The sequence below is a fragment of the Labeo rohita genome, chromosome 13 (genome assembly GCF_022985175.1).
Source record: "Labeo rohita strain BAU-BD-2019 chromosome 13, IGBB_LRoh.1.0, whole genome shotgun sequence".
NCBI lineage: Eukaryota > Metazoa > Chordata > Actinopteri > Cypriniformes > Cyprinidae > Labeo > Labeo rohita.
The window spans coordinates 22,143,825-22,169,033 of NC_066881.1; the positions used below are offsets into that span (position 1 = coordinate 22,143,825).

General features: G+C 35.4%; 1 protein-coding gene across 4 annotated transcripts in view; it reads left to right on the forward strand.

The window, feature by feature from the left end:
• Nucleotides 1–25,209, forward strand: part of ppm1aa (protein phosphatase, Mg2+/Mn2+ dependent, 1Aa) — a 43,023-nt gene that overhangs the window by 15,163 nt on the left and 2,651 nt on the right. Inside the window, exon 6 of one of the 4 annotated variants that reach the window (XM_051125401.1) lies at nucleotides 9,270–10,899. The exons of 1 other annotated variant lie outside the window; for it this stretch is intronic. In XM_051125401.1, the coding sequence (XP_050981358.1) occupies nucleotides 9,270–9,281 (12 nt within the window). In that variant the 3' untranslated portion in view covers nucleotides 9,282–10,899. Of the gene's footprint in view, nucleotides 1–5,740; nucleotides 5,792–8,664; nucleotides 8,771–9,269; nucleotides 10,900–25,209 lie in introns of those variants that run through there. 2 more of the 4 variants (XM_051125400.1, XM_051125396.1) reach the window with 2 other exon arrangements.

Genomic DNA, 25,209 nt, shown 5'->3' on the forward strand with positions numbered 1-25,209 from the left:
TGTTTTCAACATAGATCATAACAAGAAATGTTAGAAAAATTAGCATGTTAGAATGATTCATGAAGGATCATATAACACTGAAGACTGGAGTAATGGCTGCTGAAAATTCAGCTTTGCATCACAGGAATAAATTACATTTTAAAATATTCTTCACTGTAATAAAATTTCAAACTATTATTGTTTTACTGCAGTTTGATCAGCCTTCACTGTAAAAAACAAAAAAAAAACAAAAAAAAACTTAAGTTGTTTCAACTTAGTGTTCATGCTGCCTTACAATTTTAAGTTTAGTCAACATGGAATGTTTTGTACTACATGAAAACGTGGACATTTGAGTTGAGTAAACTTAAAATTTTAACTCTTGTGTGTTTAGTCAGTAAAGCTGGTACTGTGATTAGTAGTAAATCTCCATCAGATGCTTTCAGCTGGAGTGGCATTTAAAGAAGTCCACTTCCGAAACAAAGATTCACATTTAATGTACTCACCCCCTTGTCATCCAAGACGTTCATGTCTTTCTTTTTTCAGTCGTAAAGAAATTGTTTTTTGAGGAAAACATTTCTGCATTTTTCTCCATATAATGGACTGATATGGTGCCCCAATTTTGACCTTCCAAAAAGCAGTTTAAATGCAGCTTCAAACGATCCCAAATGCGGTTGTAACAATCCCAGCCGAGGAAGAAACGATTGGTTATTTTCATTAAAAAAAATACAATTTAAATACTTTTTAATCTCAAACGCTCGTCTTGCCTTTCTTGCCTTAACTCTTTGTATTCTGAGTCAAGACAGTTAGGGTATGTCGAAAAACAAAAAAAAATTGTATTTTCTCCCATAACTTCAAAAATCATTTCAAAATCATCCTACATTGCTGCAAAAGTACTGACACAGTCTTTGCAAAGTGAACATGCAAAGAAGATCAAACACCCTTAACAAAAAAGGCAAAACAGCGATATAGGGCGTTTTCGAAGTTGAGGGAGAACATGAGATGGGAGTTTTTCGACATACCCTAACTGTCACAAACCGGAACAAAAGCTGTCCAAGCAATGTAAGACAAGATGAGCATTTGGCATTAAAAAGTATATAAATTGTATTCTTTTTATTAAAATAACCGATCGTTACGCTACATAAGACCCTTCTTTCTTGGCTGGGATCGTTTACAACCGCATTTGGGATCGTTTGAAGCCACATTTAAACTTCATTTTGGAAGTTCAAAATCGGGGCACCATATCAGTCCATTATATGAAGAAAAACGCTGAAATGTTTTCCTCAAAAAACATAATTTCTTTACGACTGAAGAAAGAAAGACATGACTGTTTTGGAAGACAAGGGGGTGTGTAAATTATTTGTAAATTGTTCTGGAAGTGGACTTCTCCTTTAATACACAAAGCTGTAAATCACTGACAAGCTACGCAAAATCACGCTCATAATCGAATGCGATTCATCTGCATTTATGAGCGTGATTTTTGCGTTGCTTGTCAGTGATCTACGGCTCTGTGTATTAATTGCCGCTCCAGCTAAGAGCATGTGATGGAGATTTACTACTAATCACAGTACCGGCTTTACTGAGTAAACGTGCCTGACAATCGCATGCGATTTATAATGCAGCCCTAGAAACAACTTTTTGTACAAGTTTTTTGTTTTTATTTTGTTTTTTACAGTGTTGGTGAGCATCTCCTTCAGGGACTTCTTCCAAAAACATAAAACATCTTTCTTCTGTCTTGCAAATCTCTACATTGACCCACCAATGTGAAACAAGATTTGCACTTAGAATCTGCAATTAATAGTCATCTGTTATGAGTGCATTTGGGTTTATGATACCCATAATCATAAGTAAATGTAAAAGCAGTTGTAATGTGCCCCATTTGAGTTTTGAGATTTAAAGTGGATGTGGCCTTTTTATTAATGCTCTAGTTTATTTAAAATATACTATTCATTTTCATTTCTGAGCAACTGAGATCCTAAATATGAGCCAAATATTGCTGGCAGCATTTCAGTCACATGTTAATATTTTCTCCTTTTATACTTAAGAACCAGCAGTGTGAGTAGCAATAGCTTGACCAAAGTGTGCTTGAAGTTATTAAAACACTTTAATATTAGAGCTGAATGACTCTGTCTCTCTTTAACAGATTATTCATTTACCTTTTATATGTTGATGAATTTGTAATGTGAGTATTGATGGGTTTTTTTGATGTTAGTCTTGAAATGGGAAAGCAAATGTACATCTTTTGTGTGACATCTTTTGGACATTACAGTAGTAAATTAAAAAGGGGATTTGTGAGAAGCCTTAAAGATTAGTGCTTTGTTTTCAGTGATGAGAGACATTTCTTACGCATTTCAAAAAAAGCAAGAAACAGGTTTTTACCTTCTCAGCCAAACTTTTAATTGTAGACACATGTAGTATTCCTCATAATGTGGTTTGTTGGTGATCCTTTGTGTCCGTCCATCCGTTCTACTTACAGATCTGAAAAGTTCTACTTCTAAACTATTGTCTTTAAGCAGCCAGGTGGGGGCAGTGTGAGTTGGATAAAAGGAAGAGACTATGAATTGAAGACACTGTCAAAACCAGTTTAGAACAGACTACTTAAAATTAAAGAGCAATAACAAAATGGATTATAGTTTTGATCCTCTCGAAAATCTAAAGGGGGTTTTTCATTTAAGTATTCATAAATTTATCTCTGCTAAAAATTTCATTTTGATTGTGTATCATTCTTCTCTCTAAAAGAAGTGTATTTAAAGGAATATTCTTATTTCCAAAAATGAAAATTCTGTCATTAATTACTCACCCTAATGTCGTTCCAAACCCGTAAGACCTTCGTTCGTCTTTGGAAAACAAATTAGGATATTTTTGATGAAATCTGAGGGCTTTCTGATCCTGCATAGACAGCAGTACAACTGAAATGTTCCCAGGCCCAGAAATATAGTAAGTACATCGGTAAAACAGTCAATGTGACATCAGTGGTTCCACCACAATTTTTACGAAACTATAAGAATACTTTTTGTGTGCAAAGAAAACAAAATTAATGACTTTATTAAAAAAAAACTGGCGGAAGTTGTGATTTGGAGGCGAAAAATTGTTCAAAATTACGGTTGAAGCACTGATGTCACATTCTGTTTTAACAATGTCCTTACTGCATTTCTGGGTCTGGGAACATTTCTGTTGCATTGCTGTCTATGCAGGATCAGAAAGCTCTTGGATTTTATCAATAGTTTACCCAAATGTGAAAATTCTTTCTCCATTTACTCACCCTTATGTCATCCCAAATCTGTCTGACATTCTTTTATTTTCTGTGAAATGCAAAAGAAGATTTTTTGAGAAGTGCCTTAGTGTTTTTTTTTGTTTTTTTTGGTCCATGTAATGGAAGTCAGTGGTAACCAAAACTATTTGGTGACCAAAAATCTTCAAAATATCTATGTTCTGCAGAAGGAAAAGATTCATACAGGTTTGGAACAAGTACAGCAACAATACAGCATGGCCTCAAGTGCCTTATTGTTTATTCCAAAAATGATTAAAGGAGAAGTTCACTTCCAGAACAAAAATTTGCAGATAATTTACTCACCCCCTTGTAATCCAAGATGTTCATGTCTGTCTATCTTCGGTCAATAAGAAATTGTTTCTTGAGGAAAAAATTCTAGAATTTTTCTCCACATAGTGTACTTCAGTGGTGCCCGTGAGTTTGAACTTCCAAATTGTAGTTTAAATGCAGCTTAAAATGGCTTTAAATGATCCCAGCCGAGGAAGAAGGGTCTTATATAGTGAAATGATCTGTCATTTATGAAACAAACTGACAATTTATATAATGTTTTTAACCTCAAATGCTCATTATGTCTATGTCTGCATGAACTGTTTTTTTCCAGTTCAATATGGTCAAGACAGTTAGGGTATGTTGAAAAATTCCCATCTCGTGTTCTTCCCCAGCTTAAAAATCGTCCTACATCACTGCAGAAGTAACGAGCCAGTGTTTACAAAGTGAACATGCAAAGATCATCAAACACACTTTACAAAAAAAGGTAAAACAGCAATGTAGGACGGTTTTGACGTTGAAGAAGACGAGATAGGTGTTTTTTAACATTGTTTCAGAAATGACTGATCGTTTCGCTAGATAGGACCCTTCTTCCTCAGCTGGGATTGTTTAGAGCCATTTGAAGCTGCATTTAAACTGCATTTTGTGCCCCTTAGCTGTTATAAATCCATTGTAAACCACGGCTTCACAGGGCTTATTGCTTTATTAAAGGGCTTGTTTGTTTTTAAATGTCAACTTTGACAGTTGGAGTTTAAAATTATGAATATTCTGAGCCAAACTCTCGACATTCCGTGAGCCGACTGGAATATGTGACTTTTCAAATCGAAAACAGAATGTTTAAGTGATTACAGAAGAAAACTTGGGCGTCATAAACAACTGATGGTCACATATTACCAGACTTTCAAGTCATTCAGAACACAACAAAATCTGAACAGACACATGACAAAGGAAAACAATTGGTGTAAATGTTTGAAATGCTCCAACTACACTTAAAAATAAAGGTTCTTCACAATGTCATAGAAAAACCTTTTTTGTCTAAATGGTTCCATAAAGAACCTTTAACATCTGAAGAACCTTTTTGTTTCACAAAAGTTCTTTGTGACGAAAGAAGGTTCTTCAGATTATAAAAAGGTAAGAAAGAGATGGTTCTTTAAAGAACCTTTGACTGAATGGTTCTTTGTGGAACCAAAAATAGTTCTTCTATGGCATCGCTGTGAAGAACCTTTTAAAGAACGTTTATTTTTAAGAGTGTAGATGACTACACTACACGATTTTCTGTGAAATCTGTCACTCACACTGCCCAAAATCTGCAGACTGGCTCTGACTTCAGGCAGCTAGCATCTTTAAACCAGGGCAAAAATCTATACAAAAGTCGCTTAGCGTATTCCAAGCTTTAGAAAACAAAGTCTGATAAGTTAAAAACTAAATAAAGGACACTCAGTCAGGTCAGAACACAACAGCCTGAAGTGCTATGCTGAGTTTAGACTGAAATTGCAGCCAGAAGTTTTCAGTCCATGCAACATTTTTGTTCACATCATAATTATAGACAGCGGTAGATTGCAGAAAATGAACCTGAAATGATGACTATTCGCCACAAAGGGGTTTACTGTTTGGCGCAACAGTGTTTTTTTCTCTTTTAGAGGACTTACAAACACTTTTCAGTCCTGTTGACCTGATGCAGTGTATCCTCTTATTGTTTTCCTGTTCTACTGTATGTGCATGTTTATATTTGAAAAGGAGAATTGTATCCCTCTGGTGCAGCTGCACGGATTCATCACAGTCATACAAAACAGCTCAGCCAGCCGATAGCAGACAGATAATATTGACTCTGCTATTACACTTCTGTCCTCTTTTGTATCTCTTCTTTCATATTCTCTCATACTTCTCTCAACAGTTATCACTCTCTTTCAGCTGTATGCAGTTGTGTGTGTGTATGTCTTTCTGCCGCTGTCATTCTCAGTCACTGGAGAGCGCCGCTGTTTGAAACAAAATGAGTTATCTTCATTAAGACCTTATTAAAAGCTGGGTGTGTTTCATGACCTGTCGTTAGAGATGTAGATGTACATTTCTCTCTCAGCCAGTGTTTTTTATTTTTATTTTTATTTGTATGCGTTTGTTTTGACCGGGTGCTGAGTTTGTGTTTTAACCCTTAGCATGCTCTGTTGTGCTCTTTTCAAAATGGCCTGCACATCTCTGTAGTCAATTCTCTCTATTCTTTTCCTCCAGGATCCAGACATCCTTTTCTTCAGAGGTTTCAGCTAGATACAGCACAAGTCCTCTCCTCTTCCTTTTCCTTTTTTCCTTACTTCTCTGCTTTTGTTTGTTTATGCTTTTAAGATTTATGCTTTTTAGAGATAACTTTAGACGATCTCTAGAATGCGCATCCTGTTCTTCAGCACACGCACAAGTAGTTTTGCGTCTCTCTGATGGTTATGATTTTGCTTAATTTTGACCAGGTTAGTCTCACTGAATATATCATATCTGATTCATAAGTTTAACAAATATAGTAAATCCTTAAAGCATTCTAAATATAAAAAGGCATTATTTCATGGTACACATATTATTTCATGTTCCATGAAAGCTAAAGAAAATCCTCTTTATAATGACTTATGCTCTATATGAAGTGTGGAACAGCCCTCATTGCATCTAACATGCAATAAATATCCATGTATCTGGGAACAATGATGCATAGACCATGAAACAAGGTTGGCAGGCACACTACTGCCGAGTTTGATAGCAGGCGGTTGCTGTGATGCTGCTTTGTGTTGTTGTAATGAGAGCACACGACACCACAGTTTCTAACCATCAGAGAAGAGACGTGGGGCTTCTGAAGGGACCAGTCCACAGTAAAACTCTTCAGAGAGCTTTTCATTGGTGCTGATGGTACTGATTACCTCAGAGGGATTCAGTTACTTTACAACGAACCAGGTTGGCCACAGACGAATCCAGCTGTGTGATTTTATAACTCAGCTAGAGCAGTGGATGGCCGTCCTGTTGATTCAGGTTTTTTGTTCCTTTCCACACTCAAAGTGCAGGTGGAGACTCACACTGTTCCAGTTTCTCATATAAGTCATATTCTGATGGCCACTGGTTTTTGAGACATGGGACAGAACGTACTTGACCTGCCATTAGATTAAAAAGAACAAGCAACAGCGTGTAGTTAAACAACATCATGCAGGCTTCTTTTCTTTTTATATATTTTAAATCATAAGCACTCATTTTTCTGTCACAACTGTTGTGTCTCACATAAACTGTAAAGTAATTGCTTGAGATTTTTAAATAATTTCCTTAAAGGGATAGTTCACCCAAAAATGAAAATTTTGTCATTAATTACTCACCCTCATGCCGTTCCAAACTCGTAAGATCTTCTTTCGTCTTCGAAACACAAATTAAGATATTTTTGATGAAATCTGAGAGCTTTTTGACCCTGCATAGACAGCAACACAACCACGTTGTGAAAATTCGTACATTTTTGACAAGGTGTCTAATTCGTACAACCTCACTCATCCAAATTCATATGATTTGTAAAAATTTGTACATTTTTGACAAGATGGCTAATCCGTACAGTCTCACTCGTCCAAATTCATACGATTCGTGAAAAATCGTATGCAATGACTGTAATTTTAATAGTAAAAGACTAAAAATGCTACAGTAAAAACCTATTAATTGGTTAATTAATTTGGTTATATGGTGAAAAACGGTATAGGACATTACATATAATTTTACGGTAATATAGCGTTTTTGGAAGTGATAAAGAACATATAATTTACAGTGAATAACCACAAATTGACATTCCCAAAATTCCCTGCGGTACATTTCACATTTGATTTTTTTTTTTTTTTTTTTTTTTTTTTTTTTTTTTTTCATCGAAATAAGTATGTTTCTTAGTTTTGTCATATCAGTTGTGTACATAGGGTTGTATGTTACATCTAACGTTAAATTATCATTTATAGCATTATTTTTGTTGTGCACCTTCTATATATGTTAGTATTTAAAAGCTGCTTGTGATGAGCTTTGGTTCATCATGTGACTTTCATCACCACTTGCCTTTGGTGGTTATCAGTGAATTACAAAAGTGCAAAACAGATTTCAGTATTTACATAGGTTGGTATATTGACATTATATCAGGTAATAAAATGATGTATTTAAATTCAAGTTAAATCCATAATACCTAAAATGTTGCTACCGTATTTTTTACGTTAAGATTTTGGCAATCACAGCTGCCCGTTTTTTACCATAAATTGTACAGAATTTTTATTTACAGTGTATTTTACAAGGTGGCAAATTTGTAGGAATTCGTATGAAGGACTATACCTAACCTCACCCCTAAACTTAACCGTCACAGAAATTGTGAGGTCGTAGAAATTTGTACGAATTAGCCACCTCAAAAAATATGTACAAATTGGCCATGAGATAGCGTTGGCTACGCCTTGTTAGCAGTGAGAGGACACAAACGTATGCATCATGGTACTCTTGGAAATGCATGGCAGAGACTGACACAGAAGAAAAGAAACTGTTGAAGAAAGTCATTATTTTTGTTTTCTTTGTGCGCAAAAAGTCTTCTCATAGTCTCGTAATATTACGGTTGAACCGCTGATGTCACATGGACTATTTTAATGATGTCCTTACTACCTTTCTGGGCCTTGAACATGGTAGTTGCGTTGCTGTCTATGTAGGGTCAGAAAGCTCTCAGATTTTATCAAAAGTAGCTTGATTTGTGTTCTGAAGACGACCAAAGCTCTTACAGTTTTGCTACGACATGAGGGTGAGTAATTAATGATAGAATTTTCAGTTTTGGGTGAACTATCCCTTTAATTTTTAAAAGGGCCTTAATATTTTGCAACCCTGGGAAAAACTGGCTACTAGTTTTTAAATACATTTATAAATGTAATGCTTTTGTCTAACTGTTGATAAGAGTTTCATAGTCTCAAGTCCTTAGTTTATCAAAGTGAATGTTAAATTTACAAATATGACAAATATTTGACTATTTTATTCTGAAATTCTTGATTCATATTGAGTGATAGGAAAAGAAAATAACGGTTTGTGCGAAAACATAAGCAGGAGATTGCACCTAAACAAAATACTTATAAACAAGTTAAACAAAATATTTTAAAACATTTTTGTTGTTGTTTTTTTCTCCCATGTCTTAGGAATCAGTGAGAGCATGACTTCCTCGATTTTGATTGTCAGAGCTGCTTAGACTTTCTTCCCTCTGTATGGTGCTAAACGTTTCAAAACAACCTAATAAAGATTTAAAAACAGCATCCTCTCACAATATTTTTATTATGTGTCTTCCTGACTATATTGAATTACAAACGAAAGTCATTCTTGGAGTCATGTTAGGTAGATAGAGATCCCTAAGGTAACAACTGCACATATTCTCTTTTTTACAGTACACACACACTCACTCTCAGGGTGAATGTGATTCTCAGTAAAGGTCACTCTTCGATGTTACTGACACCCTGAGGTGTGAAGTTCCCTCATCGTGGCATTTCAAGTCAGACACACACATAGACACCATATATCAGCTCTCAGTTGCAGATCAGAGTGACGTCTCATGGTTGATGGCTGTAGGAAAACTGTAGTCTCTCGCAAGAGCAGAGCTAGAATATAAGCGAGGCGAATCCTGTCACAATGTGCATTATTAAATGAACTTTTATAGATTTTGATGTGAATCACAATGCCTCATGATTCGTACGTACTGAGACTGCCTACATCTTTCTCCTCTCTGTTTTTTTTTTTCTTTATTGAACAGGTACCACTTTGACCAGCGACAATGGTGCTTTAAGTTCGTCTTTCAGTTGCACAGTGGGATGTCTTCTGCTTCCGTTTGCCATTTGGAAGAAGGGATGAGGCAAAGTGAAGTGAAAAAATAGAGGGAGATTATTTGGCACATCACCCTTGTTGATTTGGCACCGTCAAGAGAGCGTAAGGGCTTGTTGGTAAATATGTAAATGGTGCACTGTGAAGACATCCTGCCTGGCACGATTCTTGAGCCAATCCAGACACAAAGACGTAATTCAGAAAATAACTGCAAGGAAGTAAAAATAAGAAGAGAGGGTGACATTTATAGCTTAATGATGCTGTATGGACAAAATGGAATGCAGATAAAATGTTGGTAACATAAAAGAAAAATGATCACATAGATATAATTTGTATTTATATTACACTTTATGATAAAGTGAACCCTGCTAGATTTCTCACTTTAACGAGCTAGATTATTTAATTAGTCTTTAGCTGGCCCTTGGCAGCTTGACTTCGAATGTAATTGTAGTGATATTAAAAATCATTTTCAAGATATAATTTGTAATATTAATAAAGTTTATGTCTGCATTCTTTTGATATGAACTATAAAACAGAAATTTATTAGAACGTATTCACCTTTTTCTTCAACGCCGAGATTTCCGGTTTTATTATCCGTTAATACGAGAAGAATAAAACGTGCAGTAAACGGTAAAACTGTTTGCACTACAAACCACTGTGCTCATAATTAAGATAATGCATTAAAATAATATAAGACACTAATTTGCAATATCAAGCAGGGAAACGATCTGTTTTGTATAGCTAAAAATAGCTGGACGCGAATCCGACCCATAAAGTTTACAAATGGTCGCGCTCACCCTTACATGAAGAAAAGGTGGATAATTTGAGTCATTGGTTATGTTTTCTGGCCCTGTGATCTACCGCATAATATAATAGTATATTTAGAAAGCACCAATCATACCTACCACTTTCTATGACTGGGTTATCTTATTAATAATAATACTTGATGAAAACTTTTTTCCGTGTCAAAGTCAGTTTCCTATAGCAGCTAAAATAAGTTGTCAAAGCAAAGTTGTGTGGTCAAAAACGTCGTGTAACTGTAAGTGTAATGAGAACCCACTGAGCAAAAGTACGTCCAAACGACGTCATTTCAACGTCTTTGTCGGACGTTGAAATGACGTCCCCTGAAGAGCCAGAATGAAAGTTTTTACAACGTCTTTTCATGACGTCTTCTGGACGTCCAATAGTGACGTTCACAGGACGTCTCTAGAAGGTTAAAATTTAGTTCAGATCTGGTCATTATGGACGTATTTTCAACGTCTTAGAAGGTCAACTGCAGTCTCATTTAGATGTCATTTATACTGTTTCTGGACATAATATATACACTCTTAGGCTGCATTCAAGTAAAAATCATGTTTATTTTATTATATTTTTTTTATTTGTACTTGTAAATAAACTTACAGACACAGTGTACAAAAACCATGAAAACATTTAAATTTTAACTTAAAATAAATATTAATTGTAATGAATGAGTAAAAGTACGTCCAAACGACGTCATTTCAACGTCTTTGTCGGACGTTGAAATGACGTCCCCTGAAGAGCCAGAATGAAAGTTTTTACAACGTCTTTTATGACGTCTTCTGGACGTCCAATAGTGACGTTCACAGGACGTCTCTAGAAGGTTAAAATTTAGTTTAGATCTGGTCACTGTGGACGTATTTTCAGTGGATAACAACTGTAACAAATAACATACAAAACATACATTATGTTCACCTGTTGGAGCTGAACTGAGGGGGAAAAAAACGTCTAATTCTGACACGAGAAGTTTAAAACCTTCTGTACATACTAAAAAAATAGTTTAGCAGTTTCAGTATCATATTAAATAAGTTTGTGATAGGCTTAATTTAAAATAAATATTGCTTGTAATGAATGGCTCGTTTTGTCGATGCCCATGTTAATGAATCAGAGGGTAAATGTGAACGCAGAAAGAACAACACAAACAATCTTTTCAACCACATTATAATCATTATTGCTGTGTAACAGACATTTGAGTAACAGAAGTACTGGGATTAAAGTTTATAGTTAGGGTATAAACACTTATTTTCTACAGTAGCGATTAAAACGAAACTATCTTGTATGTATAGTAACGCTTAACCTCTTCCGCCAGGAGGTGGCGACAATTGCCCATTTAAAAAAAGTATGTCATTGAATCATTCATTCAGGAAATTTCAATAGTCAAACAAGTCTTAATGAAGTGAGACACTGACTCCCTTCATTAAATGTTTTTATTATTATTATTATTATTTTGTTTAAATGAATATGTTTTTAAAAGTCTTAAGCAGTGAATAGTTTGTCAGAACCACTAGTAAATTGTTATTTTGTTTAGTTTTCCAATCTTTTTTCTCTAGAATCGTGATCTCCAATTTATTAAAAACAAGTGGGATTTGCAATTTATCCAGAATCGTGAAGCTCTTGTTTAAATGTTGTTTATTACTGCATATTATTCCATTAAAATGGAAGTTTAATTTCATAAAGTTCAAAATACACCTAAATGTTTTTTGCATTTTGTCTTTTTCAGTTGAATAAAAGACTATTTTCCCTATATTTTAATCATTGAGGATTTCTTAAGAAAAGTTTAAAATTCTCGTCTCGTTCTCGTGAACCCAGTCTCATGTCGTCTCGTGGGATAAGTGTCTCATCACACCCCTAATATATATATATATATATATATATATATATATATATATCTGTTCTGAATGGCAATTAATTTAAATGATTTGGAAAAGTAAATTACATGTTTACATTGTTTATAATGTTTTTTAAGTTTATTAACATTTGTTTTATTTATTATTTTAAAATGTGCCTTATACACCAATGCAACTTATGCATGTTTTTTTTCCTGACCTGGTGTAAAGTCTGGAAAATATGGTAAATTAGGCCTATATTGTGCTGTATTATTAAACAGTTCATATAAAATAGGGACAATTTGCACCAATAAAACAATTATATTATGTTCATTATACTCCTATCCACATTAACTTTAGCCTTAAACACTGTTATATTTATGAGGGGGTCCTTGGAAAATCTTCTTCCCTGCAAGAGGTCCCTGGCTCCAAAAACCCATGTGCTAGTGCACAGGCCTCCATATACAGCAGAGAGTCTGGTGTGGCAGGTGAAACTTCTGTCCAGGTTGACAAAACATCTCATCTCGTCTTCATGAACTGCCCTGAAAACAACATTGAAATATAAACGATTATTATTATTTTAACTACAAATATAGCTTCACAATGCTCATTATGACCGCTTTGGTAAACATATGATCAGAAAAAACTGCCAGACTGATATTTAGTCTTTAGTGAATTTACTGAAAGTCTATTTTACTACAAGAACACACACTTAACACAAGATAAAGTTTTGAAAATCTTACATTATTGTGAAGTTACGTGTTTTAGTGACTAATTTAGACAATTAAAAGGGATCAACATAAATTTACCTCAGACTGTAACTTCACTGACCACTTTACTCGCAAATTAACCAACAGGGAGATATAAAATTTACAAAAAGTTGAATTTGAAATCGTCATAACACAGAACAAAATACATCTAAAGTGAAATTTAACATTAGATTGACAAAACGACGAATAAAGGTACATTTATATCGCTTACCTTCGGCTTAGCACCCGTCCGTGTCTCAGATGACCGTTAGAGACCGTTACTGTTTAAATTTCCAAATAGCAGCGTTGCGTTGTAAAGGCTGTTCGTTGGTCAACTTGGGTCCCATCCTCTGTAGGCTTTATAAAGTGTCCTTAACGTAAAGTTAAATAAATTACACGACGGATCTATCGTGGTGGTTATATCTTCAGTCTTTGGTAATACACAATATCAATATCTTCCGTCTTCGCGGCTGCTTGCGCCATCACGTTTACGTCACTACGTTAATGCCCCTCACGCCAGCGCACGTTTAAATATAGATCTATTTATTAAATTAAATTTAAATGTATTTATTAAATATATTATTATTATTAAAATATATAATAAACAATAATATTGTGTTAATATTCTGTATTATTATTCAATATTTAAATATATTTATCTATTATATTTAAATCTCTTTACATCTATTTAACTTAAACTTTAACTTAACTTAATCACACACACATAGATGTAAGCGGCTGTTTCTGTCAATGTCCTAGTGAAAAATACTACACATAAAAAAAAAAAAAAAAATAATAATAATATTAATAATATTAATAAAATAATTAAATGGCCGCATTATGTTACTGACATGATGTTTTTATACAAATATTACACTGTTTTAACACGTAAATGTTTTATAAAAATGATATTTACATTTTTTTTAAGTCAGAACTTTGTCATGTTTAATTGTATAAAAAGTTCTTAAGTCGATTTCCTGAACCTGTTCTGCACGTTATACAGACGTCCAGGAAAACCCCTTAATAGACGTTCAAATTTTGAACTGCATATCTACGTCCAAGGGACGTCGTAGTCCGACGTCCAGATACTGTACTGGATTTGCACGTCGTGTAGAAGTACAAATATGGTCCTGGACCGACCGACGCAATATAGACGTGATCTGCACGTCGGGTGGACGTCTCATGTTTGTTGGGAAGCTGCTAATAATGCTTTCCCCACCGAGTCATTTTGGATGTGACCGCTTGTGGGGCAATATGTGGACTATTTTTGAGAAGTAGCTTACCCTACATCTTCATGTTAGTAAAGTCCTGTTCCAGGTTCATACAATTTTCAGTCAAGGCTGAATGTAATTCATATGGAGCTTACACAGTCGGGCACATGGCGGGAATTTACCAGTAAAGCTCAGCGACTTTCTTTTTACTTGTCGTCTCTGTTTCCAGTGGTTGGAGGTGAAGGACACGCATTCATTAGTCACCTGACACGCCGTTTGCTTGGCCCTATAGATTAAACTATATTGTTAATGTAGATTCCTTATTAAATATACTTTTCAGGACTGGAGATGTCTTTTGAAACTGTCTCTCAAAGCTCCGTTGTTTCGGTTTAATCGGCAGGCAAATACTAAAATTTGAATTCAATAGGACAGGGCAGCAATTATTTCGGGTTGTGACTTTAATGGATCCAGATTCACACAGCAAAGACTGCTAGATAAGAGGAGGTGAACACACCTTCACCTTCAATTCAACAACTTTAAATGTGAATTTTTAGAAAATGTTCTCATAGTCAAAGGTGATTTAATTTGCCTGCTGGGAATAATTCACAGCAGCGCTTCTGCTTTTCACTTTGGAATGTTTGGTGAGGCCGGATTATTGAAAAAAATATATATAAAACCTCACCTCACGTCTTTCAGAATGTTTTTAATTTTTTTCTGGTATATTCACGAAGCAGCAGATTAATTAATTATTCATTAAGAAAGATTGCCTAACTATTTTTTTAGACGGATGTATTTCAAATTGAAAACCATTTACCAGCAAGTCTGATTCAAAAATCAAAGTTTGTTAAAAAAAAAAAATAGTTGAATACTTTAGTTTAAATTACTCTGACCTTTTTTAATGACTCTTTTAGACACATAATGTGGTATATATTTGAAGTCAATTTCGAAAGTTTTTCAGCTTTTCCAGAAACACCAAATTGGAAAGACGGAACTAACATTCAGAATAAAAACGAAGTGTTAAATAGTTTGTTTCATTTGTGTTTTCTATCCTGTGCAGCCACTGAGTCCACCATATATAATCTAAAAATATACATTTTAAACAGAGCAAATCTAAAAAATCGCCACCGCTCACTTCACGCTCTAAATGGACAGCACGACTCTACTGAAACATTTTAATAAGTGCCTCATTCTAGTGTTCCTGTGCGTGGCCGGTTCGAGTGGCCCGCTATTGTCCCACAGCAGGCCGGAGGGAGGAAGCGCTGCTTTGGGTGGTCTGACAGACCGCCGCGGTTCACAATAGCGCGGTGCCCAATTATGATGAGGACGTTTTTCTACTTGAAGGTTGTTGATTTACGGCTCGCAGTTCAACCGCCTCCAATTACCGTTCTGAGTGAAGCAGACATGCACATTTAAAGCACTTTCCGTATTAAAGTATGAAGAGTGAGAGCCCAGTTTGTTGTTAAGGTAAGAAATAATGTTTTAGACAAATACGTTTTGTTGCATCATAATTTTACGTGTCTGTTAAATAATTAATTTGACAACAAATTAGCATTCTATTTAGGCTAGGAGACTTTTCTTATGAAGAGTTTGGTGAACATTTTTAGCAGATCTGACCAGGCTTTATAGTAGAATCAGTTGATAATTACAATAAACGGATAAGCTATGAGAAGTTTGTGTCAAAATGATAATGAATCCTTTTGATGGCCGTCCATCTCCAAAACACGGCATCACTGTAGCCGTGTTTATACATAAACTAATACACCAGTCTGAGTGAATCTTTTTTTTTTTTTTAGAGTTACTTTTATTAATTATGTCGGTACTGCTAACTAGGAGTCAAATATAGTCACCTGTTGATTTGAACTTGATATTTTTTCGTATTTTTTCCTTTATTCGCCTGTTCCTGTTACTCCAGTCTTATGAAAGCAGCTTTGTTTTAGAAAATGTGGAGAATATTTTGTCTCAGCAGAAGGTCAAACAGATTAAAATGTAATAAAATCTTCTCTATTTAATCATTTTTATTAATTAGCACACATGGCAAACTACAATTTTTTGTACAACTTATGAAACAACAGAATTTTACAGAAATACCTTACAAATGTTTCTTTAAATGAGCAAGGCAGATAACAGCATGTGCAAATCTAAATATTTTCTGCATAACTTGAAATGTAAGCCAGAAACCAACTTGTCATTTTTAGAGAGTTTTAGGATTTTATCCTGAATGTATCCGCCTTATTTTTCAGTGCGAAAGTGAGATGTTTTCTGGTGTGTGAGACTTCCGGTTCATAAGCCGCTGTAGGGAAACAACGAAGAATAAGGAAGCACAATAAACAGTAGAACTGTTTGCACTACAAACCATTGTGTTCATAATTAAGATAATACATTAAAATAATATGGTAAAATACTAGTTTGCAATATCAAGCAGCAAAACTTGTTTTGGATGAAACCGGAAGCCAGTCACATTAAATTTACAAATGGCTGCGCTCGCTCAGGAAAAATAAGGTGGATTGTTTACTCTGACGTATTTTACTCTGCTGTTTAGTTGATCCTGATGAATTTTACCATTAGGTTTAGGGTTGTCATACTGTGAAGGTGTTGTTGGCACTGAACAAGCAGGTCGAAGCAGGTTCAAATCTAATCTCTCTAATTAAGCCGTCTTGGTTGTAAAGCCAGTGAGCTCTGAAACAACATAAACATGACGGGAATGTTAGGGATTAAATCTGTCTTGGAATACCCAGATAACAACGACGAAGTCTTCCCATTTTTTTGACCCTAAACGTGTTAAAATCACGCAGAGCTGCCTAACATAAAGATTTTTCCCCACTGGGAGCATTTGGATGCCTCAAAAATATCAGACATATCTATAGTAAATATTTGTTATGGATCCAAAACAGATGGAATTTTTTTATGTAATGGATTAAAAAACATCCATCAGCCATGCTGTGTTAAAATGTCTTCACAGCCTTTATTAAAGGCCCATAACTGACCATACTGTCATTTATAGCTTTGCTTCTACGCTGAGTGGCCTTCACCTCAGAAACATTCCTTTCATCGCCGTGTATGCCGTCTCTGTTATGTACTTCCCTGGTATGTTTCTGCGTGGGTCATGCTCAAAATGACAGCAAACTCAAAATGAAACCGTATTCTGGTTTGGACAGTCAAGGTCAGAAGCCGCAGCGAGCAGCGTCAATACTCAAGTCAAAAAGGTGAGGAGAAACAGAAACTCTCCTATTATTTTCCAGCGGTTTACTTGTTTCTAAGAGTCCAGATGGACTTTTTTCCTTTAATAAAACGTGGTTCTTCTACAGGCCACTGACATTCCTATGCGAAGGCATCGACCCTATAAAAGAAGGAAACGTAAGATCTCTCCACGCTATTTATACTCTGTCCTTTCACCAGAACGGAAAAGGACGCATCTTCAAGAGACTTGTTGAACGAGACTGTATTTTTATTCGATAGGTGTGAATCATATAGCCTATTCAAAATATTTGTTCCTCCTTTGACTAAAAAACGTCGTTGACATTCTTCAAGTGTCTGTTTATGTTGCGTGTGTGTGGGGAGATTTCAGAGCAGTCAAACGCACTCGGCTAAGTTGTGCTGATTCGCAGCATCTGATCTCGAGGTGTGTATGTATATTTCCTTTTTGTCACAGAATGCTTTATTTGGGGAAAAAAATCAGTCACTCACACACACATATGGAAACGTCCTCATCTGTTCCTCAGTATTTGCCTTCACCTCCGTGTACGGAGGGCAGGTGGGGGAGTGGAGTGAGAGCGGGAGCAAAGTGAAAGAGTCTGTGAGCCTTAATAAGCTCCAAATAGAAAAAGAACATCATTTTCATTAGGCTGCCAGACAAAGGCAGAGGCCCCCGTGTTTTTGGGGAGGTCTGCTGTGTTTGTGCGTGTGTATGCGTGTGTTTCCTTGGGATATGCCTCTTACGCGAGAGCGTGCGTATGACTGTGTGAGACTCTGTGTGTGAGTGTTTTTCAGGGACTGTCCTCTTTCCTGGCTGCTTTGTCTCTGTTGGTATTGTGCGTTGCTCAGAGAAAGGACTTCCTGGTCAATAGGGAGTAGAGTACCGTGAACTCCACAGCCCCCAAAACACTCCACACACACACACACACACACAGAGAGAGAGAGACTCAGACCCTTCTCAGCAGGCCGGGGAGCTGAGTGGGAGATGGCAGGATGGTGCATTTGTGGGGAGGACTTGTTGCTAGGTGACTGACAGACAAGTGCTCAAGTCAGGGCCTGGTTTTTAAAGCTAAAACCTGCCTTTCGGAAATGTTTAGTGATTGAATAGATTCATAGGAAAACATAGAAGCAGAATCATGTTAGGGTCATCGCTACTGAATTGTACTGTATCATTTGTTATTGGAATACTTGATGCTGAATGAAAGCGCAATCTCTATTCACATATGTTTGTATAACCTATAGAATTGACTTTTGTCCCAGGCAAACTGTTACTTGTATAGATGTGGTTTAATTTGTCCAGATTCTTCATGATTTTTTTCACACATTAATCTTTTTTCCATCTACTAGTGCTAACTCTAGGTAGTAATAGCAATGGTTGTAAACAGTGGCACTAAATAGACGTTAAATAGATTAGCATGAACATCTTTTTTAGACAGATCTCTTCTGCTCATCAAGCCTGCATTTATTTGATCCAAAATAGTAATTTTTTTTAAATATTTTTTTTACTATTTAAAATAGCTGTTTTCTATTTGAATATATTTTAAATGTAATTTATTCCTGTTATATCAAAGCTGATTTTTTTTAGCATCATTACTCCAGTCACAAGATCCTTCAGAAACCATTCTAATATTCATTTAGCTGCTCAAAAACATTTATAATTGTTATTACATTGAAAACAGCTGAATAGAATTTTTTCAGGTTTCTTTGATGAATAGAAAGCTCAGAAGAACAGCATTTATCTGAAATAGAAATCTTTTGTAACATTATAATTGTCTTTATCATCACTTTTGATGAATTTAAAGCATCCTTGCTTTAAAATATATAATTGTAATTTTTTGTAACTTTCTATTCATCAAAGAATTCTGAAATAAATGCACTTTACTGTTTTAAATATTGATAATAATAATAAAAAAATGTTTCTTGAACAGCAAATCAGAATATTAGAATGCTTTTTGAATGATTGTGAGACAGTGAAGAGTGGAGTAATGATGCTGAAAATTTAGCTTTGATCACAGAAATTAATAATTACGTTTTAAATATATTCAAATAGAAATGTTATTTTAAAAAATAAAAATATTTCAAAATTACTGTTTTTGCTGTATTTTGGATCAAATAAATGCAGGCTCGGTGAGCAGAAGAAATTTCTTTAAAAAACATTAAACATCTTACTGTTCAAAAACTTTTGACTGGTAGTGTATTTCATCAAAATTACAGTAAAATCAGTAATATTATAAAAGTTTGAAAAAATTATCTTCGTGTGATGGCAAAGCTGAATATTCAGTAGTCATTACTCCAGTCTGTAGTGTCACACGATCCTTCAGAAAATCACTGTAATAAGCTGATTTGCTGCTCAAAAAACATTTCTTATTATCAATGTTGAAAACGTTGATAATAATGTTGTGCTGCTTAATATTTTTGTGCTTTGATGAATAGAAAGTTCAAAAGAACAGCATTTTTTTTACTGTGTACAGTGTACATCGTAAGACAAATGGAGGCCAAGGAAGAGGAATGTAGATTTGGATATTTCTTTTGTTTCTTATTTATAATTTTGTTTCCTATTCTTAAAGTATCATCATCTCAGCAAAAGTCAATGAAAAACCTCCGCCATGACAGAAAACAAACCTGCGTATTTCTGGATAATGGCATTGTTAAGTGATTGCTGAACTTTAAAATAACCCTATAACAGATGGCTTTGTCTTTTTAGCTGAATGGCTAAAAAGATTAACCTGTATATCTTTACGAGGATAAACAGTCTTGGACAAACTCACTCAACTAAAGACCAACCCTGTGTTCACGTACAGGATAGATACTGAGAGGGAGACAGAGAAAAGCTAAATCTAGTACATTGTTCTTCTGCTCCAGGGTTTAAGGCTTGATCTCAGATTTATGAGTCACTCACTGCAAGAGTATCACAGCACAGCATCATCCCCTGACTGCTCTCAGAGGACAGAGAGCAGACGATCAGAAGACCTGGTGCAGCCACACGCCACATTTACTCACTGCTGTGTGTGTGCGTGCCTGCCGGGAGTCAAAGTGAGACGAGTCTCTGCTGTCACTAGTTGTCAGAATCACTGCATCACCACTGCCAAGTAGTAATTTCTTAGAGAGATGACCTGTTTCTCTTTGTCTTTTTACTTTTAGCTCAGTAAGTTGGACACATACCTGTCACCAGTGAGCAGTAAATGATCTGCCTTGAGACAACCAAGTCTGAGTCGCTCTCCAGCACACACACATGCAGTTCCAAGATCTTTCTCATCAAAAAATCAGAAGTGTCAGATTGGCATTTGACATACGCCCCGAGTACAGAGATCACGCCCAGCCGTAAACATCCTACTGACACACACGGCTGACCTTGTCATCAACACACACAAACACCCCCACACATACACAGTCCTTGATTCTGACTGTAAGCTGTGTAGCTGAGCTTATTCAGCAACAGAAAAGTCTGTTTATACACTATCAGAGTGCATTCAGCATGTATGCCAGCAGAGGCAGAGATTATCTTTTTATCTGAAAAGTGCAGCAGCGGCAGACATCCATATGTCTGACTGTTAAGTTGCCCTGTTTAATCAAATGCGTTATTTTAGAGATCATACAGTGCAATGATTTATCAGCATGCTTCTGGGTAGTTTCACCTCCCATCTTAGAACCCTAACCCCTAAATTTCATAATTTTAGCATTTCATTCAACTGTTGTTTTTAAAAATATCTTGTTAAAAAATATTTATTTTATATTTTCTTTGTAAATTGAATGTAAAATGAGTGTCCCACATTTTCATGTCACCACCCAAACAGTGTATGTTTTAGTTCATTGGCTAAGACTGATTTTAACTACACCCCTACATTTATGATCAGGAAATATATGTATTCCTGTCTCTCATAGCTACATGGTGAGTAGACTGGACCTATAATTTTATAGGTAAATGTACTCAAAAGTCTGAACAATCTGTGTATAACTTTAAATAATGTCACTACAGAACACAATTTTTCTATAATCAAATACATTTTTAAGTTATTCCATTACATTTAGTTTTTATATGTGACCCTGGACAACAAAACCAGTCACAAGGGTCCATTTTTCGAGCTGAATAAATAAGCTTTTCATTGATGTATGGTTTGGTATGATAAAACAATATTTGGCTGAGACACAACTATTGGAAATCAGGAATCAGGGTGCATAGAAATCTAAAAATTGAGAAAATCAGCTTTAAAGTTGTCCAAATAAAGTTCTTCACAATGCACATTACTAACCAAAAATTAAGTTTTGATATTTTTCCAATAGGAATTTTACAAAATATCTTGATGGAACATGATCTTTACTTAATATAATCAATAATTTTGACTCATACAATGTATTTTTAGCTATTGCTACAAATATACCCCAGCGACTTAAGGTTTTGTGGTCCAGGGTCACATATGTGTACAACTGTTCAGAACTTTGCTAGGTAAGCATGTGCTGATTAGCATCTTTAAGCTAGGTTTAAAAGTGTCTAAAATTGTCACTACCAAAACAGTCACGACCGAAGCATGTCAAACGGGAAGACATAACTCTTATTTGGGGGACATAAACAAAATTAAAGTACAGTTATGCACATTTTTAGTATTTTACTAAGTTTTAGTTGTGTTTTAGCATGCAAGTTAAATTCTGTAATGTGATGTGATCGCTATTAAAACATTACTGTCACTACCAAAAATGTTCTGTCACAACCGAAATATGGGATGTTTTGTCAAAAATAAAGTATACTGAATTATCAACTAAGATGTTATGATAGTGTTTGGTTCAATGTATATTCAAACTAATGAATCCTTAACTTTTTGGATTGGATTCAAAATACAAATCTCATAAATCAAACTTAAAATATTGTTAAAGTTGCAATTGTTATTAATGTACCTCTAAAAACAAAAAAATATATGTTTACAAGGAAGATGTGAGCAAAATCTTAATAGGTCAATGTAACCCTTATAATTAAATTATTATTACTGTGTTTCAGTGGTGACAAATTTGGGCAGAGGACAAATATTCAAATAACTGCACAATTACTAATTTGCATGCATACAAAATTTGTGGAGAAAAACTTTTTTTTCAAGACGTTTACAACTCTTTGAACCAATTCTGTATAATGGGCCATATTAATATGACATTAAAATGACATCTTCCCTCATCCTTAAAGATGCTTAGAAAAGCATGTTGACATATGGCGCAGGTGCACTTCGGGTGTCCCAAGTTCGAATCCTACCTGGTGGACCTTTCCTGATCCTGTACTTGCTTCCTATCAGATCTCCACTGTCCTATCCAAAAAGATAATAACCTAATCTCAAGCGGTGCCCTAGCGACTGACACTAGTGGCTGCAGTCTTTGGCCTCCTTGTTAGTGCGCCTGCCTCCCGTGCCGGAGGCCCAGGTTCAAGTACCGCTCGGAATAGGTGCGAATAGGACCTTGGGGGTTTTACTTTGACAATAAGCTGTTTTGTTCTGATGTTACAGCACTTTATAGTGTGATTTGTAAGCTTTTTCCTCAGAATTAGTGCACATTAGATGCTTATGTATTGTGAGCTTGTCTAAATTCATTAACTTCATCAAATCATTAACTTTTGTCCATTAGGGTTTAAAAAATCCCTCATATTTTTTCAAAACAAAAGCAAAGATATAAGTACCCCATACGTCACCATAAGTCGTACAAATGTTGTGACTGAGCAATGGTTTTCAGATCAGAGGTAAGTGGAGCTTCTCCAGTGCTGGTGTGTGTCTGGTTGCTAGGTAACAGTTAATGTAGACCAAAAATGGCTGTCTCATTTGTGTCTGTGATGGGCTAGATATTGCATTGTAGGGTTTAAAAGCCAAGGGGTGTTGTTTTGTTGGTGTTTAATATCTGTCATGCAAATCGAAATGCTAATGGGGGATTCCAGTATTACACTCTTAAAAATAAAGGTGCTTTGAAAGGTTCTTCACAGCGATGCCATTGAAGAACCATTTTTGGTTTCACAAAGAACCATTCAGTCAAAGGTTATATAAAGAACCATGTCTTTCTCACCTTTTTATAATCTGAAGAACCTTTGTGAAACAGAAAGGTTCTTCAGATGCTAAAGGTTCTTTATGGAACCATTCAGACAAAAATGGTTCTTCTATGACATCGTGAAGCACCTTTATTTTTAAGGTGTATATATGTTTGTGTCTGCATTTTGGGTGTGTGTACATGCGTTCAGAGGTAGAGATTTGTTTTTGTTATGACTATATTTTTTTTGTAATTATGTAGTCACAATCTATCAGCATAGCGCTGTAAAAAAAAAATGACAAACTGAATGATAAAAAAACAAACCGGATGTCTGAGGGATTCTGTTGTTTTTGGAAATGGATGTCGCTTATCCCTATCCTGCTGCTGGATAACAGAGAGAGAGAGAGAGAGGGAGCAGGATAAGCCAGAAGGGTCATAGGATAAGAGGTCTTCTCTGTTACCACAAATCCCAGATTACATCCAAACGGGACAATACCATGGCTGGACACCGATCTGTCATAAGGACACGCCCACACACTCACAGAGGTCTGTAACTCATCTGGTTTGTCTATGTACTAAAGCAAGCAAAGACTTTATTTAATTGAATTCCTCATTCGTTTGCTATTATCTGGGCCAGTGGAGTATTAGCAAGCCACTCCAGCTCTGCCAGACATGATATCTTAATTAGAATGTAAATCCCTGCCTATAGGAGTCATCCAGCGTTCGGCCTCAACCAGCTGAGAGGACAACAAAGCGGATGGCATTTCTCTAATGTGTGTGTGTGTGTTCTGTCTAAAGCAAAGCACTGTTTGACAGCGAGAATGTGGTTTCAAAAGGCCTCTGGTATGCAGAATGGTGGAGGTAACAACATGTACCATGTAGCAAAATGTAATTTATTCCTGTGATGGCAAAGCTGAATTTTCAGCAGCCATTACTTCAGCCTTCAGTGTCACATGATCCCTCAGAAAGCATTGAGATATGCAGAATTGGTGCTTAAGAAACATTTTGTTAATAGCACTGTTGAAAACAGCTGTGCTGCTTAATATTTTTCCGGAAATCATGATACATTTCTTTTTCAAGATCCTATGAATAGGAAGTTCAGAAGAACAGCATTTATTTTATTTTTAAAACAATCTTTACCATCACCTTGCTAAATAAAAGTATTAATTTCTTTTACATTTTTTTCAGGATTCTTTGATGAATAGTAAGTTCAAAAGAACAGCATTTGTTTGAAACTGAAATCATTTGTAACATTATAAATTATCAACTTAATGCATTTTTGCTGAATAAAAGTATTATTAAAAAAAAAAGTCTTCCTGACTCAATTATGTGCAGTTATGTGCATGAATCCAATAGAGGTTTCCCTCCAGATCTAATGCATTTTGAATGAAGAACAGAGTTTCCTTCTGCACTAAAATGGGCTCTGTCTAAGATATAGTAGTATAGTTATAAAATGCAATTGCCATTGTTAAAATGTATCATTTAAAATCCATAACACCAACAATAATGCATGTGTAATGCATGAAAATAAACAAATCATAGTCATCCACCTATGTCCTCAACACGCAAGTAAGCTTATATGGGCGAGACTTCCGGTTCATTAGCCGCTATAGGGAAATAACAAGAAGAATAACAACCTGTAGTAAACGTTTGCACTACAAAGCAGTGTGTTTGTAATTAAGATAATACATTAAAATAATATGTTTAGACACACCAATTTGCAATATATCAAGCAAAACGAGCTGTCTTATACATCTAAAAAAGCTGGAAGAGGATGAGACCTGAAGCCAAACCCATAACATTTACAAATGCCCGTGCCCACTCTTACGTGAGAAAAAGGTGGATAGCAACAACTTTTTGGTTTGTAAGGGAATAACATACTCAGGTATTTAATGTTTGTTTTATATGTTGTATACTTTATGTTACATTCTTGGTTTTAAATATTCCTGTATCTAAACAGTAGACGATGGCGCTATAGCGGCACCAAGGTCATAGGTTTGATTCTCAAGGAAACACACGTGTATCTTAAATGCAACGTACCATGAAAGTCACTTTGGATAAAAGCATCCATGCAAAGAATAAATACAGAAATGTCCCTATTTTAT